General features: G+C 38.5%; 1 protein-coding gene across 1 annotated transcript in view; it reads right to left on the reverse strand.

The window, feature by feature from the left end:
- GPC6 (glypican 6) overlaps window positions 1–27,479 on the reverse strand; it is a 535,318-nt gene that overhangs the window by 185,102 nt on the left and 322,737 nt on the right. Inside the window, exon 4 of the mRNA XM_052785623.1 lies at window positions 25,042–25,207. Within this exon, the coding sequence (XP_052641583.1) occupies window positions 25,042–25,207 (166 nt within the window). The remainder of the gene's footprint in view (window positions 1–25,041; window positions 25,208–27,479) is intronic.

Raw genomic sequence — 27,479 nt, forward strand, 5'->3', positions numbered from 1 at the left:
CTGCTTGCACACTGTAGTTATATCAAAACCTATTAAAATGCCAGGGGTCACTTATTCAAACGGGGCTTTTATGGTTAATCAGGAAATTTAACATTGATTATACTGCATCTGCTTTTAAAAAAAGTAAACGAAATTTGCCCACTTAAGAGTCATGATCAATCCTTTTGGGACAGCGAGGGGAATTAACATCTTTAATTACCCTGTGATGGATTCTTTTTTCACTTGCTTACTATTTAAGACATATTGTATTACTGCAAAAGGTGACTACTGCTTTATGGACTGCACAAGCATCCTGGTGTTCCTGTGAGGAGGTGGACTGCTTTTATTTCACACTGCCATAGGATGATGAATATTTTCTTCTACCTGTACAAAAACATTTGATACCTAGATTATGCACTTCAAGTGGGAGCAAGTCCAACACCACATTGTCAGTAGTAGGCAATGAGGTGCAAGATTGATTAAGGAATGGGCACGCTCTTAAGAACCCAGTTCCAGGCTTCCAATTTTATACCCCTTCCCCAATATACTCCCATCTGGATTTTTGGTAAAGCTGTAACTGTTGCAGTAATGCCTCTCTGTATGCATCCAAGGAGGCGTACAGAAGCAAACCCAAGACCAAGACCAAGGCCAAATTCACCTCCTCTCCACATGATGTGCTGTGGGAGTGTCTTCAGGGCTGCCTTTGGGATAACTGGGATAGTTCTTGTGAAAGAGTTCACATATCCCCTAAAAACCACACAGTAAGTATGTGGGTGATCCCAGAGCACTGAGCAGCGTCTGTCTATTCGATTTTGCAGTGACCTTACATGATTAAAGCTGGGCAGAAAAGATGGTCCACGGTCCTTCCTAGAAAGGCAGATACATCACCGTAGGAAGAAGCTGAGAATCTGTAGCACAGTCTGCACATCAGGAATGGGGTTTCATCCCACCCAGGAGTCAGCAGCTCAGCTACATCATGGATGCAGAGGTAGTTCACGAGACACCACAGCCCTGAAGAGGTGTGAGTGTGCCAATTCGGCCCATGGCCCTGCTACCTCTGGATCTCACTGCAGACTGTGCTCCTCCAGAGATCTTGCTGTGCTGAGCCCTTGGTCGCAGCTTCTGGTCCTGTTGTGCAGGTTTTTTTCCCCTACTCTGATTCAAAATGAGGGAAACTGTCTTTTCCCTTTTATGAACTTTTCTGTTATGTGAACACCTCATCTATACTCTGTATAGAATTTTTTAAACAGGGAGAAGGGATTGGAGTTTTTTGTCGGTGATTATTTCTGGATTATTAATTACCTTTAATTACCATGTAACACCAAGATTAAAATGCATTCTAAAACTTGACACTTCAACCTTATTAGCTTACAACAAGAGTACGGTAGTTTCTAACAATACTATTTATCAAAGCTAAACCGCTTATTAAGACCTTCTAATTATTAAGGTAGTGTAATCAATCTTCAGTAAAATTCCATTAGAGAGATATAAGCCCTCGAGAAAACTGCTCGTGACTCTTATGAGCTTGACCAATTCTGAAATGTATAAGAAATCTCTTTTCTCCCACTGTAGGTTACCTATATTCAAATTTGCTACCTTGACACTTGACAGAAAGGCTTTTGGTTGGTTGTTGGTATGCAATGGAGTGTTTTAATCACCTTTAAATGCTGATGTTCTTATTATTCATTTTTTGGTAACAATTTCATCCCACAAGCAGATAATTTGATGACAGGGAACATAATTCATAAATCCATTAGAGGGCACAATCTTTTCCCCAATGTGTTTACTGTCTGTATAGTTTAGAAATACTATTCTCCCTCTACTTTGCCTCTTTACTGCATCACCTGGGTGTCATCCTCCTCATGCCACTTATTCTGCTCCTGTTTTCAGTATGCAGACGGACTTTGTATTTCTTAGGTCCATCCACACATTCTGTATAAGCCTTGATCTCACCCGCATTTTGAAATTTTCACGTCTTACCTTATATGTTCATTTTGGCTATGTCTATATTGTTGGACTGGAAATGCTTTCCATCTCCAGGTGTGTGACTTAGTTGCTAATACTGTGATGGGATGAACCCTGGGCTTGCAGCACTGTCCCCTCCTCACTCTCGGAGCCCTGCGCTCTCACCTGCCTCCCAGGCTGCTCGGGGGGCCCCGGCTGTGGGACACGGATGTATTTGCCCTCCCCACAGTATAGACAGAGGCTCGATCACTTAGCTCACCTCCTCTCTGCTTTTCCCATGTGCCAGACAAGGGCATTGCTCGTCCTAAGAGGCACAAAGAAAGCAAAGGTTTTCGCTATCACCAAAGAGGGATCCCATCTTGGAATGTGTTTCAAGCTCAAGGCAAGGCTGCTCTTCATGAACTTGCTCTGCTTTGCCTAGTTGACTCTCTCAGGGCCATATTGCAGCCCAAGACAACAGAGACAGACAAAAGTAAAAAGACACCCCAGCAGGCTTCTTGGCTGATGCATTATTGCTTGTCTGCGTCACAGAGAGACAAGGGAAGCTCATTCGGTAGTCTTTCCCATGTGAAAAGAAAGTAGTAGACTTTTTGCTCTTAAAAAATTCTGTCTGGGAGAAAGAGTAGAAGTAATCTACCCTGCCTACAAAGATGGAAATAAGCAGAATTAATTCCAAACAAAGCAGTGAGTTCCTTTATCCCACACGGACTGTGACCTTCAGAATCACAGCTACTTTTTTAAAGATTTGTTCAGCATGGTGACAGGTTATTCAACACTAAGCTAAAATGCTTGCTTTCAATTTCTCTTGTTTTTCTCCCATTATCCAAGTCAGACTGTATTTCTCTCACTTTATGCCAGCATTCAGAATGTGTCCTCATCTATACCTGCTAGCACTTAACTGCAGCATTCTGCATTTCTCTATCTCATCAACTTCATACCTTTCTAAACCTCATCAGAATTTTTTCCCTTTCATATATGCCTCCTAATATCCCGACTCAATTTATTCCTTATAATTTATCCTACAAATGAATGTTTGCTTACTCACCCCAAACTAACTCTGCAACAGCTTCCTGCAATTTTTGGTAGATACTTTTCTGCATTGTTAAGAAAATAAATGTTTTGCATAAAGTTGAATTTAAAATGATACAAAGGCATAGTACTCACTCTTTGAAGTTTTTACAACAAATTAAACATGAAAATTATCCTTATTTTAATGGTTCTTTTAATAAGGTTTTACAGAATGAGTTTCTTGCTCAGAGAAGAACTAGAAAATTGAAATAACACATTTTCTAAATCTCCACTGCAAGGACTTGTGTCACATTTTTAGTTGACTTAAAATACATCAGGATTTTATGCAAGCACATAGTTTTCAAAAGCAACACATAGCAATCCTTTTCATTTGCTTCCATCACAGAAATCTATTAATAAAAAACATGGTCAACATTAGAAGGGGCTGCCGATAATGAAATTGTTTTTAAGGTTCCTCAAATGGAATTCAAGCTGTATTTTACTATGGATACCTTTGGCCTGTTAAGCCCTAGACATCTGGAAAAAGTTCAGTGTTTTTTTCATAGTACTTGGGGAGGGTACTCTGAAAAGAATAATCAAATTGTGGGAGATGAAAGGAGATTTGTTTACGCTTTTGTGTTTTTCTGAAAGCATAAGATCATTTCTACTACAGAGTTGAGCTTATCTTCCTGGTGTAAATTTTTATTTAAGTTATATTTTGTTTAATTAGAAGACTACTTTTGTAGGAGAGTAGTTTTTATTTGAATTAAGTGACTTTAAAGCAAATAATCTAAAGAAGACAAGTATATGTTAAAGACAATACAAGAATTTCGATTCTGGAATAATCATAAATGCTTTGAGCCATCCTATACATTTTAAAGCCTCATTTATACCTTCCACAGTATAGACTTTAATTCTAGTTAAAGCTAGATAGGTAAAGCCAGCAACATTATATTGCAGGTTTCATTAAATAGGATCTTGCAGTATTGTATACAAATATCTGCTGGATTTCTGCAGAGCCCTGCTACTTCCACACCTACGCAGTTCTTCAGGACTACTTCAGAAAGATGCAATTAAGAAATCAGATGTATTGAATGAGAATTGTTAGTAACGTACAAATAGGCATCCTTTTTATTTTTTTCCCTTTTGCTCAGCTTCACTGCTTTTAAAAACACGGGTTATAAACAGGAGTGAAAAATTCTGGACATGCTACAAAATAAAAGACCAAGGGTTATGGTATTTTGTTCCTTTGCAAACTCTGTCTTCATTTTATGAGCCCCCCGATACCTGTGTTCTTTCCCACTGAGAAGGTGATGCATTCTTTCCCTAGCATACAGATCTCTCCAGCTTTGTCATTCATGTAAGTAAGGTTTTCTTATAAGTCATTTTCTGCCAAGTTAATACACCAAAGCTTTAAAGGTGGAATACAAGAGCTTTTTAAAATGTTTCAGGGTACCTTCCTTCGTACAGTCAAGAGTAACTGCAATCCATTTAAGTCAAATGCTTCATATAAAAGGAAGCATTTAGAGCAGCAGGGTTGTTTTTAAAGCAGTTTATTCTCTATAATGGTTTTGGCCCAGCCCTTTAGTTTTCAATAGCATTTAGCTCATAGACAGAAATCTTGATTTTCTCCCTGCAAAGTATAAGCGACAGTTTCTTATGTAACAGTCCTCGAAGCTTGAATGACTGTAAATAGTTATTCAGACCTTGTTATTTGCTTCTGACTTGCTTGTAATGGCTTAGTGTTGTGATAATGCAATTAAATGCTGTGACTTACTACAAAGCAGTGGAACATACAATTGCCATGTGGTTTAGTTTGACTGCGGAATATGGCCAGTGCTCATAATGGATGCTATTAATCAGAGACAAATGTGAATATAAAATCACAATGTGCAGGTAATAGGCAACCGATAATCAGACCATCCATTTTCAGGCACCAGATCAAAGAAAGATTATTATCATTATCCAATCAGTTATGTTAGGTTTTGAGCTGCTCTAGCTTGACGGGTAAGCAAGATCTAAACGCTGCCATTCTCACCGCAACTAAACCATTTGTGCTTTGTTTAAACATGAGATACCGGAGTGTCCCTGAGGCCCTGGGGGTGCATCCAGGCCATGTCCCACCTCCATCTGGGATGAAGTTGAGGTGTAAATCTCTCCTCCCCGACTTCTGACTTTCATAGGAGGGATGGAGGCACAGAGATGCACAGTGCACTTTGGTCAGGAGGAGAGGATGCTGGCGTGTGCTGCAGAGCACAGCTACCTGCAGCATGGCCCTAGCTTTTGCCACTGCAAAAATGGGCCTGATCGGATAAAAATCTTAGCTAGAACATAGTTTTCATCCTTCTATTTATATACTCTCTAACATTTGTGTAGTCCATGTGGTGAGGGTGCAAACCTTTTTAAAAATTTCATATGGGATACATGGACTTGTTTTCCTTACTCCCATTTTGTGCAGTCTTCAGAAACGGCTGACAAACCCCAGCTGTTCTCTTGAGCAAGCATTGAAAACTTAAGGTTGAATATTCTTGGGGTAGAACATAACTGTTTACATGTAGATTTGGCTTCTGAGCCATCTAAATGTAGTGTAAGGCTGCATCTACATTTTGGGAGAAGTATTTGGATCAAATTTCTCTCTATTCTTTACTGCATGCTTTGGTATTAACCTATTACTTTCCTTTTAAATAAATGATTGTTCTACCTGTTTCAAAATGTAAAAGCTTGGGTTTTGTTCTTTTTCCCCAAAGACATGTAAATTCAGCTGTATTTATTTGTTTCTTTAGTAAGCCCTGGGTATATACCAGATGGGAAATGACAGATCTGCATATCTCTGTATAATTCTGACATCTTTAAGTCTTTTTATAAAAACACAAACTTATATTTATAAGGGCCTCCAAAATGAAAATATATGCACTTTAGGCAAAATGTTTACAGTTTGCTTACCCACATAACAACCATTTCACAGATCCCAAAATATTTATTTTCAATATTGAACTTCTTTTTATGGTTGATCCACTCTCTTTCAAAGCTGTTCAGTTTATACAACCAGTAAATTACTTTTCCATAATTGCTGTAATTACAGTCCTCCTCATGTGCTCACTCTTATCTCAGAACTGTGCTACTGTTGAACATTCTGGTAACAGAAAACCTCATGTTTATTTAGGAGATAACATAGAACACTCTGTTAACTAAAACATCTATTTGGGAAGCTCTCTGTAGTTAATGTAATGTGATATTACTGTGATTTAAAAGGCTGTAGGAACATACCCGCCACACAAAAAGCTTTTAAAGACAACGTAGAGCTCAATGAAACCTTGAAATGTTAAAAATGTTCCTATTAAAAATCAGGCTGAAACCATGGCTTTATTATGTAAAGGGAAAATATGCTAATAGTAAGAGGAAAAAAAATATGACACCAATGTAGTCTAGGTCATTCCTACAGAACATGGGAAATCCCCATTTCCTGCTTAACCATCTCTGAAGCGACAGTTATTGTAATGACTCAGGAGTGCGTGCTGTGTACTTTGAGAAGAAATTGTATCTTACCCTTCTTGGGTAAGTTTCGTCAAAAGTGATATTTCCTCATGCGCGCAAACTCTTCTTATTGTGTTCTAGTTCTCGCTAATATCTATACAAAAAGCGACGCAGTTTTTTAAGCACAGCTATGAGGAAATAACATTTCATTACCTGAAATAGTCATAATCCAGAAGATGGAGAGGACTTCTTCTTCCTAAATTATAATTTTTTTGTATCTTTAATCATAGTTTTCATCTTCAGCTGCTTTAGCAATGCCTTCCCTCAATTTTACTCTCAGTGCTGATTACCCAAACCTGCTATTGCAGTTCTGACTTTCTCACTAAAACACCTCAAAAACACAAGGAAAGAGGAGGATTGCCAACACAGTTCTGAGGTGAGCTGAAGCAGTAATTCTCAGAGCTTTCTGCACTGTTGGCCTGTATTCACAACTACTTTGCTATTTTCTCATGGATACAATGAAACACAAATACATTAAAAATGGCATTAATTTCAGAATCCAGATTAAAGCTGACCTCTCGTAATACTCTGACACATTTACTGCAAGGTACCACCCAGACTTTGTCTGTGCTTCATATTTCACCACTCCTTCTGTCTAATACCATCTTCTTCTCTGTCGTTTTTCATTTTGTTACCATTATTCATGTAGGAGCCTTCTTAAATAGAGCTTTCGCCATCTCTGTCAGCTTTCCTACATATCCCTGCTTAGCAGCCCACTATTCTAAATCACATCAGAAAACATTTTTTTAATCCTTTTCCACTATTTTAATTGCTCTTTTTCTCACCTATTTCTTCATTGTTTCCATTTCATAAACACACTTAAGTCTCTAAAACATTTTGGTCCATCGCATATAGGAGGATGCAGTATACATCACAATTGCATCCATCAGTATGGTACTGTGAGATGTCTTTTATAAGATTACTTGAAAATTAAAATAAAGCAAAATCACAATTTCTTCATACTAGAGCATGAAACAGTACAAATGGCACAAATTCAAAAGTAGAAAATTATACATAACTAATTTTCTCCTTTTTAAAAGGGAACTTTTGAACCAGGAGCTATCTAATGATTATTAAAAGTAGAATAATAAACTGGCATATATGGTAAGCACATAAAGTAATTGAACGTTTATTTTCTTTAAGGAGATGCATGTTTTTTCAGCACTGTGCTGCATATAACTCTAATGAAGAACTGAAAGCAGACCCTTAAGGTGGAGTGACAGGTAAGAACTTTTACCAACCTCATAGCATTAAAAGGATATAGGGAGATCCCACTCTCTCACCCCACATCTCATCTGCGCTCCTTGTTATGAGCACCCACAGGTTATTTTGCAATGGCTCTAGCATGCATTGAATGATGATCCAATGGGGCAATAAACCAAGACAACTTAGTAATCAATGAGAAAACTAAACTGGTTACAAAAAAAAAAAAAAAAAAAGGAAAAGATTGGGTGGAGGGATTATTTCATGCTTGGGCAATGGTCCTGTTCACAAAAACATCCTATCAGCATCAAAGTGAGTGCAAAGGAATCGGTGCAAATATGAAGCTATATGAGGTCACAGGGATGGAGAAGAAGTGACATCTTTTCAGCAATGGTGACCTCAGCCATCTCATGTAAAGTTCCAATTTGCATTTCTACTTGAGATGGCTGCTCCTTGAGCTGATGCTGCTCACTAATCTGGCTGAGAATTTCAAACAATTTTTCCCCTCACAGTTTGTTTTCCACCAGGTTAGTAGGTTGGAGAAAGCTTGGAGAGGAGGTCAGGAGAAGGGAAGCAGAAGAAGCACATGGCTGGGAATGGGTTCTCTGCTTTTCGTAGCCTCTGGCTCTTAGACTGGCTCAGCCTTCTCAGGATGCTTCACCTTAGGGATGTTACTGCCTAATGCACCTAAAGATCTACTGATGAAGATGAAATTAGCATTCCACCTCTTGTCCTGAATTATTTCCTTCTGCCATACGGTGACATTGTGGCATAAGAGTTAATTCAGGTAACTGAGGCAGCAGAAAGCCTATCCCAGTTTTGTGGCTGGGTTAGCTTCCTGCTGGTTCTGGTCCCAGTCAGCTCTCCACAGGCTGTGCGCACCACTGCTGCTGGAAAAGACACGGCAGAAACACATAGCTAGGACAGAAATGTGACCGACCTGCTCATGGCAGTTGCCCATAGCTTCATCTCTCTGTAACATCAAACCGATTTCTTAAACCTCAGCCTGGCTGGTATTTCTATTGACATCACTGGCCTAGGGAGCTCTTTTTCTCTCCCTGCCACCCTCTTCTCCCACCAGCTCGTCCCCACCAGGCTGCCCATCCCTGCTCCGTGTCAGCAGTGCTGTTTGTCTGTGAGGAGGACCACGAGATCAGGGGACCGCTGATGATACAGTGGTACAAACGCACAGCTGGCTGCCGGCGGGGGGACACGACTGCCTTAACTGGCTTAAGCAGGACGGGTGCCAAATGTGAAATCATGGCCAGGCAGCGATTCCCAAATGTAGCTTGCCCAGATGCCGCCTTCGTAGGGCTAGAAGTGTTTTCTGTCACACCGTCCCCCTCTGTGCCAGACCATATGCTTAGGAGAAAACATGGCACTGTCCCCAGTCCCCCCTCCCATACGAGACAGTAGTAACAGCAGTGACAGATCCTTGCTCCTTCACACAGGAGGACCCACAGGAGGAAGCTTTCAGGCTCTCCTTGTCTCTTCTGAGGAAGAGGAAGGAGATCAGTTGTTAGTTTTCGGGTATTGTGTTGACTCCTGAATGTCAAAAGGTGACCGGGCTATGACTGCACCTCACCCTGAGGAGGGTCTGGCTACACCCTTGGCTATTGTGAGGAAAAAGGATTAAAAAGTTTTAAACTAAAAATCTAGAGGTGGGTTTGGTTATAAACTAGGATAACTAATGCAAAGAAATTAGAACACAGAGCATCTTAGGATGTTGTTTCATTGTTTACTGAGGTCCCCTAGCTCATCACACATCCCCTCCCCTGCCATGGTGCCACAACTCACTGGGTCACAGGGAGAGCCAAATCAGAGAACAAACTCAGCTAAACACATTGAAAAAAAGAAAGGAAAGAACAGAAAGAAAAAGTGGTCTTCATGGAGATCAGCCCTCTGGCCCCCAGTGCTGGGACTGGAACACAGGGAGGTGCAAGGACGTGTGTCTGGCATCACTCTTTTCTGAAGCAGCATCGGCTTAGATCAACTTAGGTCAGCTAATAATGAAGCCACGCCTTCAGGCAACGTTCAGAATTCTGCATAAAAAGCATGCAAAATGCACATCAACTCCGACGCCTGGATGCAATCTGCATTGGTCAGCAGCTGCTCAGAGCCCATGAGATCTGTATTGTTTTCTTCCTGTGCTCTTACGGATCATTGCTACATATATTACATACACAGTGAGTCTCTGTAGAGAAACAAATAATTTCAGCTGTCTTAGGTTAGAGCTTCCTAAAGGCACAATTCTCCACATTTATGTGAAATTTCAGATAGTCACGATAACTTATCTGAATGTACAGTGAAATCTAAAAATTATGACCTTAAAAACTGGGAATTGAATAAGCCTTTTCAGATTGAAGTCAGTGATGTAGAGACAGAGTCTGAATCATTCTGGGAATTTTGAGATGCCTTAGTAGCAGTTTATGAGTACATAAGCCCTAAACTGTGATAATTAATCTCTTTTCAGGTTTATACCTGCAGGAATTGTACATATTGGAAATCAAACAGATTAAGATTGTTATTCAACATCTCTTCTTGCCTGTGCATTTCCTTCCTTTAAAATCGGCAATTAACCCATTCCTTCAGTTTCTGTAGTAAGAGTGTGCTACTTGGGGATATCCACTCTAGCTTCACAGGTACCAGTAGACATGGCTGGACCATCACCAACCTCAATACAGGTTACAAGACTCAGTTCGGAGCTCAGGGAAGTACGGACAGCAAGCCTAGGCTCAATTCTGTGCTGCTATTTTATTTTGTAATTAGTATGTAAACCAGATACTAGTACCTAAACTAAATAAAGTTCAGGTTGCACCTTAACTGCAGTAAAAACATGTGGCACAGCATCTTATCGATATCTGTGTTTTACTGCTCGTTTAGTAATAATGCTTTTTTGGTGTGACCTAAATTTCCAACCCGTACAAACTCCCCTACTCCAGCAAGCTGTTGTGGGAATAGACATGCATTGATAAAAAAAGGTGCCGCTTTCACTAGGCAGACATCTTCCATTTAATGATGATTCTTAGGCTTAATTGTTCAAATAGTGGGAAAGGATGTGCAGGTCATCATGGTGCTCCTAGGTGCCCCAAATGACAGCAATCCACCCCACAGTTTACTGCAATAATTAGAAAACAGTTTGTGTAATCCAGGTGCTCCATCTGGGTTACTGATCATCCACGTGACTCGATGAATGCTGTGAAAATTTTCTAGTTTACACATTAGGAAAACAGGAAGAAACTTGTTCCACTGGCCTATGGCCAAGTAAAGAAAAAAATGTGATTCCTAAAGGCCTGTTTTTTATCTATGTTTCTTTAATTCACTGAAAGGTGACACATACATTTGCAGAGTGTTGAATCATTATTTCTTTCAAATGGTAGTATTGTAAAAAGATGTTTTGGTTGTTATAGTGCCCATTTATACTCTTGGCACTTCTCTAAAGCCTATGAAGGCATTTGCTCCATTTCCCCCAAATAAACAAACTACAGCTGCTATTCTTCCAGCAGCAGCTTGTTGCCTCTGCTTAAATATGGCTTTTTAATGTAAGAACATTTCAATATTCTTAAATTTTGTTTATTAAAAAGTCTCGTAACATACTCCTGGGAACTCACTCGGCTCCCATACCCTTTCATTCGCTAAATGAGAAAAATAAATAAAATGCATCCATGTATATAACATGGAATAGCACAACTCTGCATCTTTTCTCTTACCTTTCACATACACTACCTAACTTCTCCAATCACATACATTACTTAACCTCCAATTTTGTCTCTAATGAGGTCACCTACAATAGTTTGGATTTGGTGAGCTTGTTTTTTATGGTCCAGCAAAATATCCACTAATCAAATAGAAATCAAACAAAAGGAATTTTCTGTCTTATCTGTATCTACTTAAATTAAAGGAATCTGATAGGTAACCAAAGCTCTTTATAGATGAATAGCTATGGAATTCAGACTGAAATGAAGGAAATTCAATAGCTGCCCAGTTTCCATTGAAAATAATGGTATTTCATAACTAACTCATTTGCCTTGAATTCTAACTCTTCTGCAAGGAGTTCTATGGCAATATAATAGCTATTTATTTCATTAATTTCAATAGAATTTCAGTAAAAAAGTAATGAAAAGCAGAGAGTGCACATCCAGTAACTACTAATTCAATACCATCTTTACTTTTTATTTTAAAGAGTATATTTTTATAAGTATTGAAAAGCAATTCGGTCTACAGGAAAAGATTTTTTTTTTCATGTTTGCATTAGGGATCTTCAACGCTTGGAAAAATACTTTTATGCCTGATGGTCTTGCAGTATACCCTGAGCTCTACTCTGAACTGGAGGGAAAAATTTCAGAAAATCTACCCTCCTCTCCTCAAAAAATCCTCTCCTGAAACACAGCAAATCAGAGATCTGAGTGTCTTTCATCTCTCTTACAACAGCTTAGCATGTCGTACTATGTGTAGGATATATTGAGAGGCAGATTTTCCCAGAAAAAGACGTTATGGTAACATCTGCAAATAAACTAAGCTGGAATACTAAAATATCACCTGAGATAAATGAAGACTGATTTTAGGCAGAACTATTTACCTTGTATGGTATTCCCAGATCTCAAACTTCGTGTAGGTTTATGGACAAGCATTCAAAAATTTGAACAAAAAAGACTTGGGATAACACATAGATTTTGTGACCAAGTTAAAAATTAAAAGAGAGGTTATTGTTCTTCATAAGTGTTTATTATTTTAATCCATAGCAATCGCAGTGTCTTCAGTTGAAACACTTGTTTCAGAAGTTCACCCCTACAAACACATTTCCTATGGCACTGATTAAGCTATAGTACAACACTCCTGCGTGCAACATGCTTTGCATATTTATATGGAACACTGAAAATCTAAGAGGTGAGCACAACTGGGAAAAACCCCACAAACAACAACAAAACTACATTTACTGGCATCAGCTGAAAAGGGCTGCGTTCTTGCCACTTATGGAGTACTATAAAGTCACAAGACTTCACGCAGTTTGCACCTATATCGCCTTTTGGGTCAAATGAGATGAGTGTAAAACAAGGAGGAAATGAAAATTATAATTCAGTGTCATGTACTTTGGAAAAAGCTATTTGTTGTTTTGCTCTGAGACTGTTTATTCTTCAGAAAGTGCAAGTTATGTCTACTTGATGGTTTCTTTCCCTGTAAAGAGTAGCTGCCTAGAGGTCGCGCCTTGTAGCTGGTTCAGCCTGAACAACAGCAACAAGGCAGATTGGAACAGAAGTATCTTCATGTAAACTCTATCTGGCCTTATGATTGGGTTTCATATTGCCAGATTTCGAACAAATGTGAATCCAAATTGAAATTTTATACAAGACTACCCTTACCCTACCCATTGGACTTTGTGCAGCAGCTCTGCTTTTGACTTCACGGACTATGTAATTAGATAAGCAAACTATCAAAACCCTTTTTGTAAGGGGAGGGAAAGCTCCCCAAACTTTAGAATCAAGACACCTTTATCTTCCTGAACTGAATGAGGGTTGGGGAGCTTGAAGGTGCCTTCATGGAAACAAAAATAATTATTCGCTTTCCTCATCTGTCGGTTAACAAATAACTTGACAAAATGAATTCATTTTGGAATTATTTTAGAGTTACATTCAACATCAGTGGAATTAGATCCTCATGTACTATTCACTGCCATATTTCCATTACTAAATTATTTGCATCAACTAAAGTTCCACTGTGCTGTCCCTCCTGATTTCAACCTGAGTAATTTATTAAGCTTTTATAGAAAAGTTTGATCACAACTGAAATGTCAGAGGCTTCTTAAAAAGGTGCTAACATGTCTTTATCATAGTTCTGCTTTCTTGTAATTTTTTTAATATTAATTTATATATCAACTCTTCAAAACACACATTAATCAGACAACTAGGTTTTATATGTATTTTTCTGGCAGCTGCATTTGAACAAACCAAATATAATATACACTTATATCAATAAAAGATTGAAAGATACTGTAAGAATATATTAACTGTATATGGAGAAGACAGTAAAACTAAATATTATGAAAGGACTCAAAACTGTCTAATAGTTTAAAAGTGATTTATCTGAGTGCAGTCATCGTGCTAAAATGAGAATATCAGTCATTAATATCTGGAATAGAGGATTTCCGTATTATTACAATATGTTTTTAGCCATCAGTGTAGCTTGGAGCAACTATATCTCATACATCCCACAGAAAGGTTTTCCTGGCAGAAAATCTCCCAGGATAAAGTAGAAAGGAAACACAACCATTTCATTTTCTGATTGGTATCAAAAGCTAACCAAAGAGTAAGCGCAGTACAAAGAGGAGAACCTGATTTAGAGTACGTTTCCAGCACTGCAGATATCAGCAAAGTTTCAACTAACAAAATATTCATGGATTCATTTTTAGTTTGTCATAAGAAATACATAAACCCCTTCTTTTGAGTGTATAAATGAAACACAAATCACAAACTGTAGCTATGCGTGCCAGAACTGTCACTCTTATGTTCCTACAGCAGTCTATATCCTGTTTATCGGCTTCCTTTAACCAATGTATTAAAATAAGCATGCTGAAGTATAACTAAATGCCAGTGGGTATGATCCTACATATTTTATTAGAACTAAAATCTACTGGAGGACTTTCTGTATCATTTCATCTATGAAATTCAAGTTAGCAACTTGTGAGTGCTCTATGTTTTATTGGCTCATGCTCAGGAAAATTTCTTGCCTTTTTGGCACTGTCCGTTTACTATGGTACATCATTCGGTTTAGCGATGGTTTTCATCTCATCCTACAGTTGAGCTAGGTGCAGGATGCTGTTGTAACCTGCACACTGAAAGTGAAGACTGACCTTCATCTCATTTCACAACGTCACAGTGAGATGCAAAGCTTGGTTGAAAAATTGGATTCCCTTTTGAGGTCAGCAACAAATATACAGTGGAATCAAAACTGCATTCTTTATTTTTCAAGCTGCTATTTTTTCCTACATAGTTGCCTGTGTTTTAAGGGTTAACAAGACAAGACAGATAGAAAGGCTCTTTACTGCTGCTGCAAACTGAAGTGTGGTATTACGAAGGTGAGTTCCTAGTGATGGGGGAAGTTCAGTATATGCTTCTGGTGGCTAAATAAAAAATACATGTCATGGGAGTTTAAACTCCCATAGGTTAACTTGCAATATAAATGACATTAAGGGATGTTGAATGTTATATTACAGGGCAGGTGACACTGAGTAACACAGAGAAATAAGAAATATAAGAGATGAGTTTTTCATATTACCTTCTAAACATGTCGGAATCTCCCAAATGCATCAGAACACTTAGATTTCACTGTTGCAAAAATGCTCAAAGAATTTTAGCCATACCAGCTCTGTCATAGCACTCTGGGCCAAACTAGCTCTCTTGACTCTAGAAATGGTAAGACTTTCTGTTAGTAAGGCAGAGAGAAAGGAAGAGAAATCTATGTTTCTCCCAAGAATTCCTGCACCTGAAAAAAAATTTCTTTACACGAAGAAATGGAGGGTTGACATATTGCAAGAAGGGAGTCCATAGGACCCTTACCAGAAAGAAATAATTATTTCCTGAAGCTTTTATTTTACTAAAATTCTGATCTCTCTAATGGTTTTAAGTTTTTGCTCCACTGAATCTGGCACTGATATGGGGTATATGTAGGGATCTTTATCATAGTCTCTCTGCCAAGTCATGAGAAATTCATAGCTCAGTCAACCACTCTTCACCCTTTTCTATCACCTTATCCTTAAAAAGTCTTTCTGAAAAAAGAATGTTGACTGAGTGTAATCTGTGCCCTTGTATATCTATGTGGCTTCATTAGGAAAAAAAAGGAACATTTTGTTTACCTTAAGGAACATATGTACTTAACATAATATCCATACAAAATTATATATTTGAGTAGGTTTTGCCATATTGCTAATAAGGTTTGAAGCTTTTGGCAATATGGGGTCATTTATGTACGGCTCAAAAAAGACCTGCATAAGCAGTAAAAAAGTAAAGAAAAATTTAGTGATTTAGACTGAGATTGGCTACACATCTGAATTCTTTTACTGAGTTTTGGGTTGAGTTTTTATTCTTCAAGAAACATCAAATTGAAACTTGCTTTGAAATTCAAGGACTAAAAAAGCATAAGGAAATGATACTAAGAAACTCCCAAATGTCTCATTAATGGAATTTGGCAGATTATTTACAACCCCAAATCTCTTTTTTGGTGTATTGTTCATGTACAGCATTAGGATTTATTTGTAAAGAGAAATTTTGGCTGATTGACAATACTACTTTGTTTCTGTATTTCAAAAAAGAAATATATGCAGTTTCCTTTTAAGGTCATAGGACCTTAAAGATAATGTACTACCTAAGACATTATCATAAACAGATTAGCCTTCATCAGGCAATGGCTCAAAATTATAATACAAAGCAAATCAATGTCAATTTTGCTTTGACATCATTGCAGTAAGGGATTTGCACCTATCACCTTTTATTGATGTTGTATAATAACCTCAGCGAAGTATTTTCAGATATAATCAAGTGTTTTGATAGTAGTAAGGTAGGGAGGTTTCTTGCTGGAGAACAAATTTGCTCTGAGTTACATGCATCTCTCATACATTTACCTGAATATTGGAGAACATAATTTGACATTTGTTTCTAATATGAAGCTTAGAGAATCTGAAATAGTTGGTAAATCAATCTATCAGAAAGAACAGATAATTTAGAATATTACATAATTTCAAGTTCTATTTTCAGTGTATGAAAACTAATTCTTATGTATGCAGTTTTCTAACACACATGCAGATTCCAAGACAAGATATTTTAAAAGTATAAAATGGTGTCACAGTGCAACAAAATACTTTTCTCAGATATATGGTCTTAAATATAGCTGAATACAAGCAGAAATAAAATGCAGAAAAATGGACACAGAGACAAAAGTTGAAATATAACCTTCAGTATTCCTCTGGGTGAAATTCAAATTATTGCATCATTACATTTTCCCTTAAGAGTTGGAGTGTCTGCAATACATAAAATTCAGATCATCTGAAGTTTACCAATACTGAACAAGCCAAATGATGAAGTAACTGAAGATATGTTTATAGAGATAACGTAATTTCCTTGAAAAAACAAGTGCATCGAAGTAGCTCTTTCAGGTAACTGAACTGTAAGAGCATGGCCAAGTTCTGGAGTCTGGCTGTGTGCTCCACTCACACCCTTATTTCATATGCCAGAGAGAGGGGGTGCCCCAAACCCCCCAGACCAGAAGGGAAACCAGACCAGTTAAGAGGCACAATATTTTCCAGCTGGTCCCTGCCCTGTGAAACAGGGAGATCAGCACAGTGAAGTGCCTGAGGGATGCCCCTACAGTTAAACAGAGATTCAGCCCTGCATAAGCATAATTAATTGAGAGATCAATTCCTCCATGGAAGAAAAAACTCTTTTGAGGTGTTAATATACATGGTAACCTAGGACAGAAAGAGCAGTACTGTCTACAGCACTCCTGGAAGCAAGAAGTCCCTTGAGAGAGCATAGCCATGGACTTGTAAAAGTACAAAATAATAATGCTTCATTCACGTGGTATTCAAGCAATAAACAATGAACATATTCTCCTGTTCCTAGAGACGTCTCATGTAACATCCCTGTGTTCATTCATAGCATTTTGAAGGGCAGTGGCAAAACAGCTTCCCCAGCACTTCCCCTGAATGTAAACACAGAGAAATTTGCTATTCTATGCAACTTCCAAACTGCACTCATGTGTACTAGCCAGTCATTTCACTTTGATGTAAAATGATGTGAAGGAGTTGGAGATGAGGAATGAAATTGGAACTAAAAAGTCATCATTTGGGTCCAATGGTTTCATTATAAAATCTTTTAAACTTTTTTGACAAGGCTGATCAGCCTTCTTATTTTCAGAAGATGCTGTAGCATCTAAATGCTGCAGTCAGCTTAGGGCTCTGTTGTGCCTGGTGAAAACGCTGAGTATGTGGCTCTCATGCTGCTCCAAGTTTTGAGAAGCTTTTTCCTGCAAATGCAGAAATCATACAGTTCAAGAATATTGTGTATGGATGGCGAAGGCGGAATTCTAGAATTGCTGAATTTGGTTCTGTATTTGTAACTGTCACATGACATGATGATAGTGATGTATTTCACATGCACCAGTATCTTTCTGTCCTTAACAAAACCAGCATAGTTAATCACCATACTTCATTTCCACAAGTCATGTCAAAGCTCAGGAGCTCCAGAAGTTTCCTGCTATCATTCAGCTAAGCATCTGAATCTTCAGAAATCCACAGCCCCTCTGCAGGAGCTGCAGTTTTCAAGAGTCACCCTGAGTGAGCCATTAGCATCCTTCCAGGATGCATCCTCCTAGTAATGAGCTGCCAATGGTGTCAGCGAACAGCAAGATCAGGCCAGATGAGTCCCAACCCTCTCGAGCCAGTAACTGGAGCAGAAGATCCCCACAGTCCCGCAGAAGGGAACCTCCTTCTTCAGTGACACATCCTAAAGCAAATATACAGGGCAATGGATGCTGTGAGCTGCTTGCAAGAACCTGTATTGCCCCAGGGGGAGGCACAAAGATTTAGCAGGGTAAGTAGAGTTTAAGCAGCAGGCAAGTGCTGGTGCTATTTGCATGCTGCTGGCAGTCCCACGAGTTCCGAGAGTTTCTCTCAGGCTGAATTCATTACCATCTGAGGAATTACATGCCCAGGTTGTGTATCCTTTATACTTCTGAGGGAAGAGAAACAGTAGGGAAAGAGCAAATACAGTTCCCTTCTACACATTATTGACCTCGCTGAATGGTGATGTTCCCTTTATTTCAGGGGTGCTCCTATATACTCTAAGCCATCAGGTCTTGGTATCGTATTTAAATTGTAGGCAGTGATTCTACTATTTCTGGAAAACAAGGGGAAAATATGGGATCATGGAGGCTACAGCTTATTAGAGAATTTAAAAATGATAACTCTGTAATCTTTTAATCAGGTATCATCAAAGTGAGTTCACTTTTTATTTGTGCAACTACATATTTTTATCCTGAACTGACGTTATTGTTTTATGATGTTAAGTCTGTTTTTTAAATAGCACTGCAAATTCTTTTGTGTAGGCTACCTATGCATTGTGGAGACTGGTGGGCCTGAAGCACACTAAAGGTTTTTTCCATAAACAACATTAGATTTACATCCACAAATCTGGTTGTTCTCAACTTCTGAGCAACTGAATTTGCAGTTGTATCACACAACAAAGTACTCATTTTCCCTTGCTTTTGCGAAACATAAGCTAAAGCGGGAAAAAATAATTCTAAACTACAGATTCCATTTTTTCGTCATCCATTTTTTCAATCAGGATGGGGCTCCACAACCCTTAGAGCCATCCACCAACCCCTGCCACTTCAACTAAGGGAATAGACTTTGGTGTATAATAGCTACTATAGTCTGTACAGACGAGAGACTTAAAGAAAATATTACTTCTCCAAACTCTGGAGGCACTACAGTTTCTCTAAGAAATGGGTAAAAAGATGAAAAGCATTAGGTTAAGATAACTTTCCCCATTCTTATTCTGATGGGTGCAAAGAGGTTTCACTAGATGTGTCATGATGCATTTCATTCAGGAAGAAAGCAAGAAAGGATGATTTTAGCCTAAACAATTAAATGTTTGCTAAGTTGACACTAACTGAAAATAAGGTTTTACACACAGGTTTTGATTTTTAGGCTGCCTTAACTATGAATGCTATCAGTTTTCATAGGAGCACAAGATGCACATTATGAAATTCTAGTGTTTGCATTCAAGTACTCATTCTATGCTCGTCAAACCAAAATTCATGAATTTCTACCAGAAGCTCTGAATTTGGACTAATGGCATCCCAGGGCTGCCTGAACCTTCTGCAGTGCCTCTCTATGGAGGGAACAATATAACTTATTTTTTCTCCCAGAGTCCTTAAGAGAAGCTAACATATAATATCATAACATATTTTCATATAATGATTAAGGAGGAGGGTGGTAGAGGGAAGAAATTCAAGTGCCAGGTAACCAAGGTTGCCAAAATCCCTGGGTTTAGCTCTTACCATAATCAAGCAGGAGCAAGACTTTTGCCTTCTGAGAGTTACAACAGATTGCCAGCCTTTGGTCTGTAGTGTGTAAGGGTAAATAGAAGTGACAGATGCTATACACTTCAGAGAAAGAAGGGGTTAAACCCCCAATCTGTTTTGAATGTTATCTCCATACATTTCAGAGGTTCCCTATTTTCATGAACTTAATATGTAGTTGCCTACACAGCTATGGCTGTGTTTATTTACAGTGGCTGTACACACAGGAACAAGAAAATTGTAAAGGATTACTGTTACAATTATAGACAGATTTTTCCACGAACCAAAGTGAGTCTTGAAAAGCACAGTTATTCCTGTAATAAGCTATTAAAAAAAGACAAATCTAGGTGGTCTCTTGAAGCATTAAAAAGAAAATGTTTATCCTTGTGCTTGCATATGGAACAGAGAAAACACAGTCCTGAGGGCTTTTGTAAGCAGTAAATAAAACTGATTGCATATTTTCATCACTCTAAAGCTTTTATTAGGAGTAAGTAGTTAAGGTTTTGATGGGGAGTTTTACTTAAAATGATCGGATTGCTCTAAGTGAGACTGCATGGTATGCTGTACCTCAAGAGGTCTTCTAAGGTAAGTTTCTGAGTCACACTGATGGGAAGAAAAAAGAGGGATTCTGAAAGCACAGTAATGAGAAAGTTTATTAGTAGTGCAGAGCTGCTGTAATGACAGTAAGTGAAATAACTTCAAGACCTGAAGGAGAAGCTTTTGCTGAAACCTTGCAGATATGATTTTCTCCTGTGGGTGAAGTCTAGCAGGGCGACGGCAGTAAGAGTGGCTGTGGCTCTCTGAGCCTGGATGCCAGCTTTTCTGGCCTTGAAAACTACAGTGTGAACATACCACATGCTGATCTGCCTTGCTACACTACAGAGCTTGTCAAATATTGAATACACTGCCAGCAAAGCCACTTGCTCTTCAGCCTGAGCAGAAGGACAGCTGTGGACATGAACTAGTGCAGGAGTCCCTTGGGTCCTTTCCACAGACAGGGATGCGATCCCGAGGCATCAGAATCACAGTCATTTGCACATCTCTGTTACTGCATAACTTCTGAAGTATTTTCTGTAATCTCCTACCTATTAAAACACGGGAGTAAGGTCAAGGTGTGTCTGATTTACCACTGAAAAATTCCTAGGGAAAAAAAATATTACTTGTAATTTCTGCTGCTATAAATAGCCATTCAGTTGCAAACCTCCATGGATTGCAGCAAAGCAATCAGTGGACTACATTACTACACAGGCACTACACTAGTGTACACTTTGTCACTAAATACAGCAACAGAGCATTTATGATTTACTTTGGATGTCCACAAAAACAGCCCAGGTAGAGTCATTGCTGTGATTAAAGCAACTACCTGGATTTTTACTCTTCTGTTGTTCTGAATTATTTAAGTAAGGACTATCATATTTGGCTCACAACCTTGCTTGACATTCAGATTTAGTATCATCTATGTTTTTGTCTCAAGACAGGAGAAAGTTAACCCCACTGGTAATTGTGAAAGAAATCCTGCAAAAACCAAATGGGTTATGGACACTTTGGTGCCACCCTGAACCTGTGGATAAGGCAGTGGTCAGAATGAGATGCACTTGCTTTCATGGAAATAATCTTTTTACTGGTGTTGATTCTGAAGCTGAATGAGGGCACCAAGGGAAAGTGTGGTGTCCGCTAAGGGGAGCTCATTCCTCGACTGACTGAGAAAAAGAGCAGTTAAAGGGAAATAAATGAGCAATTGTAGAGAAAGCTAATGTTAGGGAAAGTCAAAGAACCTCAAGATAGTAACAGGGACTGAAATACAGGGTAGCTAGAGAAAGAGGAGTAACAGTATTGCTAAAATTGAATGTAATTTCCTAAGATAGATGGGGTTTGAATCTTTGTAAATGGGAATGAATAGCTTTCTCCGTCTCTTCTGTGTTTCCGTGACAGAATGAAGAGTGGGATTCCTGATACTTCTCGCTGTTAATCGGTATAGCTCCATGGAGAGAAGCATAATTTTGACTATATCTGTTGGGCCATGAGACAGAGAAAATCCCCTTTTCCCCATTCCACAGAATCAGTCATCTCTCCTGAGGCAATCTCTTTCCTTTGCAGTACAGTTCCTCTACTCATTCTTTTTATCTTGCATTTGCTAACTTTGTTTGAGACTGGTGCAAAGGAGATTATGAGGGGTAACTAACAGGCAAAACATCAGAAGCAAGCTTTGTCAAAATACACAGTTTCAAAGTCAGTGTGGCTGGTTTACTTTTAAATACCTCTTAAATATTTTATATAGATACCTGGAAGAAGCGTTTATTCATTATAGTTTTATAATTATAATTATTAAAGACTGTCTTCCTTTCTCAGGCAAAATTCTGAGTTTCAGAGGAATTCTGCTAGAATGAGATGTGCTACATTTGGCTGTTATTGTGCAATAACGAAGGCAACAGAATACAAAAAGCCTATAATGCAACGTTACACAAAAAGGACACAGACCTTAAGGTGACACAAACAGGAAAAATATAATAAACCATGTGTCATGCTGCTGCAGCTGTTTCACCTCTTACCAATTTTCACAGTCTATAAAGTCTTGGAAAGCACCAGATGTTTAGGGGAAGCTGTCCCACTCTCCCTAGCTTTGAAGTTAGATGCAAGATTTATTAGTGCTATATAAATGTGATTTCAGTCCTGACTTTTATATTTATAAACTAGGTGGAACATGTAACACATCCTGTTGTCAGAGAGCCCATTTACTTCCCTCTGCTCCTCCTCACTTGTAGATCTTGAGTGTTGCTGGATAATTACAGTAACTACAGAACAATACTAGAACATGCAGTCCAAACTACAGTATTTGCTTAGTTACTGACAAACACATCTGAGATTTTTCTCCTAGTACCAACTTTTGCCAAAACGACCTTGCAATACACAGATTATGAGCTAAGCAAAACTGTCTTGTTCTGTATGAATATGCACTAACATTTGGGATTCCTGCCTACGCAGAGACTGCTAGTGCACAAAATTATCTTTTTTTTTCTTTTTTCTAGTGCACGGTTCCTAGTATCGGAACAGGGATAAAAACTGCTCATGCATAATTTCCAATCTTTCATAGCTCAGCGGTGCTGTAAAGTGCTGCCGTTCGTTTTAATTCAGTGAGTAGAAGTTTTGTTGTGTTTAGTACTAAGGGAATTGCATGTGTTATTAGAAAGCCTCTGACAGCTGTCAGAGACAGAGACGACTTGCTGCATTTCAATCTTTCAGAAAGGAAGGACTAAGGACCCTCATCTTCAGCAAAGCTGTCAGAGCCCTCAAAAATGGGATAAAACAGAATACCTTTTCCAAACACAGGAAAATCTCTCTCTCTCCTTCTCTATTCCCTTCCCCATCAAGTTGTAGAGGGGAAGTTGTACAGGTAGAAGAAAGAGGAAATACGTCTTGATATATTTGTACTTTATACTGCCTTGTCATCACTGACCTGAAGGGAAAATTGCATAGCAGCCTGCTTTCCTTTAAGGAAGCACACAGTGTATTACATAGTATTTAATAAATTAGCATTATGTTTTAACATAATGTACAACCTTTCATGCAGTTTTTCTTTTCTGAGAGCAGGAACAATCAAAACCTGAAAGACACTGATGAAGACAAGGGCTTTGCATCAAAGACTCTGAAAGTCTGAATCTGTAAGCATTTCCACACCTTCCAACACATGCCTCACCCTGCCCAGCACTCTTAATGAATTTAAAGCACCAGAAAAGGAAGTCTTCTTTTAAGACCTGAAATTTTACCTTCCAGCTTTTGATTTGAACAGGTTCTTGCCTTAATAAAACCTCTGTTTTTTATTTTAGTTAAAACATTTTTTTTCTAAAAGCTTAGATTATTTTCTTTGATGAGAATTAGTGACAACTCAGCTCTTGCTTACTCTTTAATGACAAAGGGAAAGTAGCTTATGCAATGTCTTTAACAGGTTGGCATTGTTTTCCCATCAGCTCCTACTTAGCTTTCTGATGATGAATTGACTCTTCCTTTCATACCAGTAATCCCACAGATATCCCTCCATACAGCACTGCTTCTGATGTTAGCTCCTTTAACCAGTACAAGGCATGTTTCTTTGCATCATTTGTTTATTATTGCTGTTTGCATTTTTGGCTTATGCTATTTTTATAGCACACTCAATGCTGTTTTTCACTTTTCATACTCTGATTCATTTTTCATCCTGTTTTCTTCTCCCTATCCATCTTGCACTACCTCTCTGCTGAGTAAAATGAAAATCCATGAATGAGTCAGAGTCAAATTTTCAAAGTCACATTGGTCAGTGCGGTTTGAAATTAAGCAAAATGAGATTGCTTATATTTTGTCTTTCCAAAAGTAGAAAATAACATTTCCTTTCTTTGGTTGCAATAAAGAGAGCTTTATCCCATGTTTTCCAGCTGCTTTTATCTTCATGAAATCCAGTCTAGGCTATGGTGCTCATTAGTGACTGGTGTAACTAGCTATTTCTGTTCTTTCTATATTATCATTAGCCTTGTCTAATTCCTCATCCTAACCTGTGTATCATCAAAAGCATCTCAAAGCTCTTACTTCTTGTTAAATGTTATTCTTCTGGGAGGTTTTTTTTTGCTACGGGATATCTGAATGGCTGTTTAAAGGAGATTTCTTTCATGTTTTTTCTTAGTTTACTTGAGTGAAGAATTATGTGAATAAAACTGTAGTAGCAGTTTTCCTTAAATACATATTCTATGCTCCATTCTAACATTTTGATTGCATGTTTGGTACTTTCTATTCAGCACACTGAAAGGGAGACATTAACATATTTTAATCAAGAACAAGGAATTAATAATTTCTTATGTATGTAACTTTTTACGTTTTTTGCTTATATACTACCAGAATTAAGAACAGCAGCTGTTGTGATTTATGTTGACTGGATGTTATACAATGTTATTATCTTCTCATCTTGCAAGAGCCTTGTTTTCAGCTGTAATATATACTATTTCTGCCATGGTAAGCTTGTTATCAAATCCTTAACCAAAGCCTTCTCAACATTTCACATACCATGTAATAATAATTCAGCTCAGAAGCCGTAACACCACACCATTCCTTTTGAAATAATACGAAATGTGACTGGCTCGGGGAGGGGGAAGAGTCATTTTTTACTGCAAGCCAGGAAGGTCAATTAGAAAGTGAGGTGCATCTGCAGTTGCTTCATTGCGAATATTGACCAACAGTGTCTTCTAACCTCACAAAACTCTGCAGATGTTTGCTATTACCAGCATTTCCTTCCACTAATATTTAAACTCTTCTTACCTATGAACAGATTCCACTCAGTATCCAAATCAGCCTGATTTGCTAGGCAGCCCTTCATTACATTGAGGCAATAGTTGTTGCAAGGTTTCACAGTGGGAAGTCCTCTGCAGTAAGGGCAGTACAACATCTTCATTAACGCTCGGATGCACCCTGGGGTGGGACTGACCTGCAGAGTTTAAGGGGGGGAAAGAAAAAGAAAAAGGAGGAAATCAATCTCCTGTTCTGTGAATTTCGGGATCGCTGAGATTATGCCTCTCAAGCAATAAGTGCAGAAGGGGCAATTTGTGAAAAGAGCTCAACCCTTAATAACATCCTCCTATGAGACTAATCGATTCCTGCCAATTATCTTCATTTAGCACAGCCAGCAGCTATTTTCAGGAATGCAAAAATCAACACTTCCCTACTGATGGCAGTGCTTGCCTCCCCAGCCCGCCCACACCAAGTCTACTGGAAAGCGAAGGAAAAACATCAGGGAATCAGCTGGACAGTAACTGACTGATCCTAACACGGAGGTTCCTGAGGAGACCCCATGCTCTTCCTACTGAAGCTAGAACTGTCAGTCACACCGTCACAAGGATCAGATTCTCCTCTTTATTAAAGCACAGTAAATCCAGGATAATCTTGATGATTTCTATAAAATTATTCAGAACTGCACCATGACAGAGGGATATCATTCTGTTTTCAGGCAAAAATATCCTTCTGTCTTCTCAGACAATTTCATAAAGAGATCAGACAGGGTTTTTTGATATGCTTGCAACATCTCGAGTGACAAAAAGCATTGTAGACAACAGCCTAATCCATTTCAATTTACATATCTGCATGGCACAACTTGGCTGCACATATTGAACTTAAAACAGCCGCCAGAGTCAATGGAAAGACACCCAATGAGTTTAGGGTTTCCAGTCAAAGTCATTAACACTGACACTGGCTGACAGAAGGAAGTAGTGTGTAGATACAAATTTTTAGAGATATGTGTTAGAGTTTGCACTAGAAGGGTATGCGTTTCCTGGAGAGGAAGAGTGGAGGTTAGGGAAAGGTTTTTGCATAAGGCTTCTCCATTATTTCTAATGATCCTTCACCTTATCTTTTTTAGTCATCAAAATGCTGGGGGCATCTATTCAGCAATGTGCCTTCCGTGTTCAGTGGAGAGAAATAGATTCTTTTTGCGTCGTTTCTGTATCCCACCTCTTGAAGGGTAGGATAAATCATCTTCTGGACGACATCCACTGAATCCTCCATATCTAAATTTAAACCACTCAAATTGGTCACATTTGACAACCATGTGAAGTTCCTTGGGTAAATATTATTTCCCTCGCCCTCTCGTTTCCATATTTAATTGTTTCACCTCAGACTTTTAAAATCGTATGTACTACTACAATGTACATTTTCAGGCCAGAAATTCTATCTTGTATTAAAAGTGCACGTTAGGTACTACTTGCAAAAGCATCTTGTCATGGTGCAGTGGAGCTTAAGTTTCTCGTGCTGGAGTGACAATCCAGAGCAATGACAAAGGGCTACAGGTTCCTCAGTGATTTCAAAATTCCTGGACAGGAGGGTGCAAAGCAATGGCACTCCTTTCACTCATTCTGTTGGTTTATGAATAAATGCAACGCTTCTAATATGAATTTGAAGGGATTAAACTGTTTTTCTGTATTCATGGTAGCTTGTGCTGAAGGCATGAATCTGGCTTTGCACTATAACGGTACACACTAAACTGACTGATGTGGTTTGTATTATCAGGATTATACTAAAATGGCACTTCTTTTCTTTTTCTCTGGAATTTCTTTCTCCCCTTGTGATGTTAAATCACTGATTTTTAGAGAACTATGCAGAACATACTCTTTACACTGGAGATTTTTACATGAAAATGGCTCTGTTAAAGAGTTACAGCAGATGCTTCTGAGTATGCTCAGAAGTGATTTTTGCCTTGGTTTCCAAGGGAAATGCACTTTACCAGCACAACACTCTGATGGTGTGTGTGAAGGTATATTTATCCATCCTTTTCCAATAGCTTTTGAACCATCAGCCAATTTCAATCAAATTTGACTGAGAACTTCAGGTCTCAGTACATTAAGATCCTACAAGTTTTTTCAAAATAGACAGCTGGGAGAAAAAGAGAAGAGAGGCTCTATTAGTGCCTTTATTGAGGAAAAGGCTGAAGCATGAGGTCAGTTCCTCACAGATATCAAAGAATCCACGTGGAGGAATGATGCTATGAATGACCCATGGGTTAAGAAAAGCACCAGGGGGAAATGTCACCTTATTAAACAGCAGAAAATCCAAATACAAGGAAAGCTGGACTTTGTTATTTCCACTGCTCAGAACTACTTTTTAGAGTCACTTGTCCAACTGTTTTATCTTTATACCTCTAAACCTAGAACACGCCCATTTTTACACAAAGATTAGCACAAAAAGCAGGACGTAAGCAGAATACATAT

The sequence above is a fragment of the Harpia harpyja genome, chromosome 4 (genome assembly GCF_026419915.1).
Source record: "Harpia harpyja isolate bHarHar1 chromosome 4, bHarHar1 primary haplotype, whole genome shotgun sequence".
In the NCBI taxonomy this organism is placed as follows: Eukaryota; Metazoa; Chordata; class Aves; order Accipitriformes; family Accipitridae; genus Harpia; species Harpia harpyja.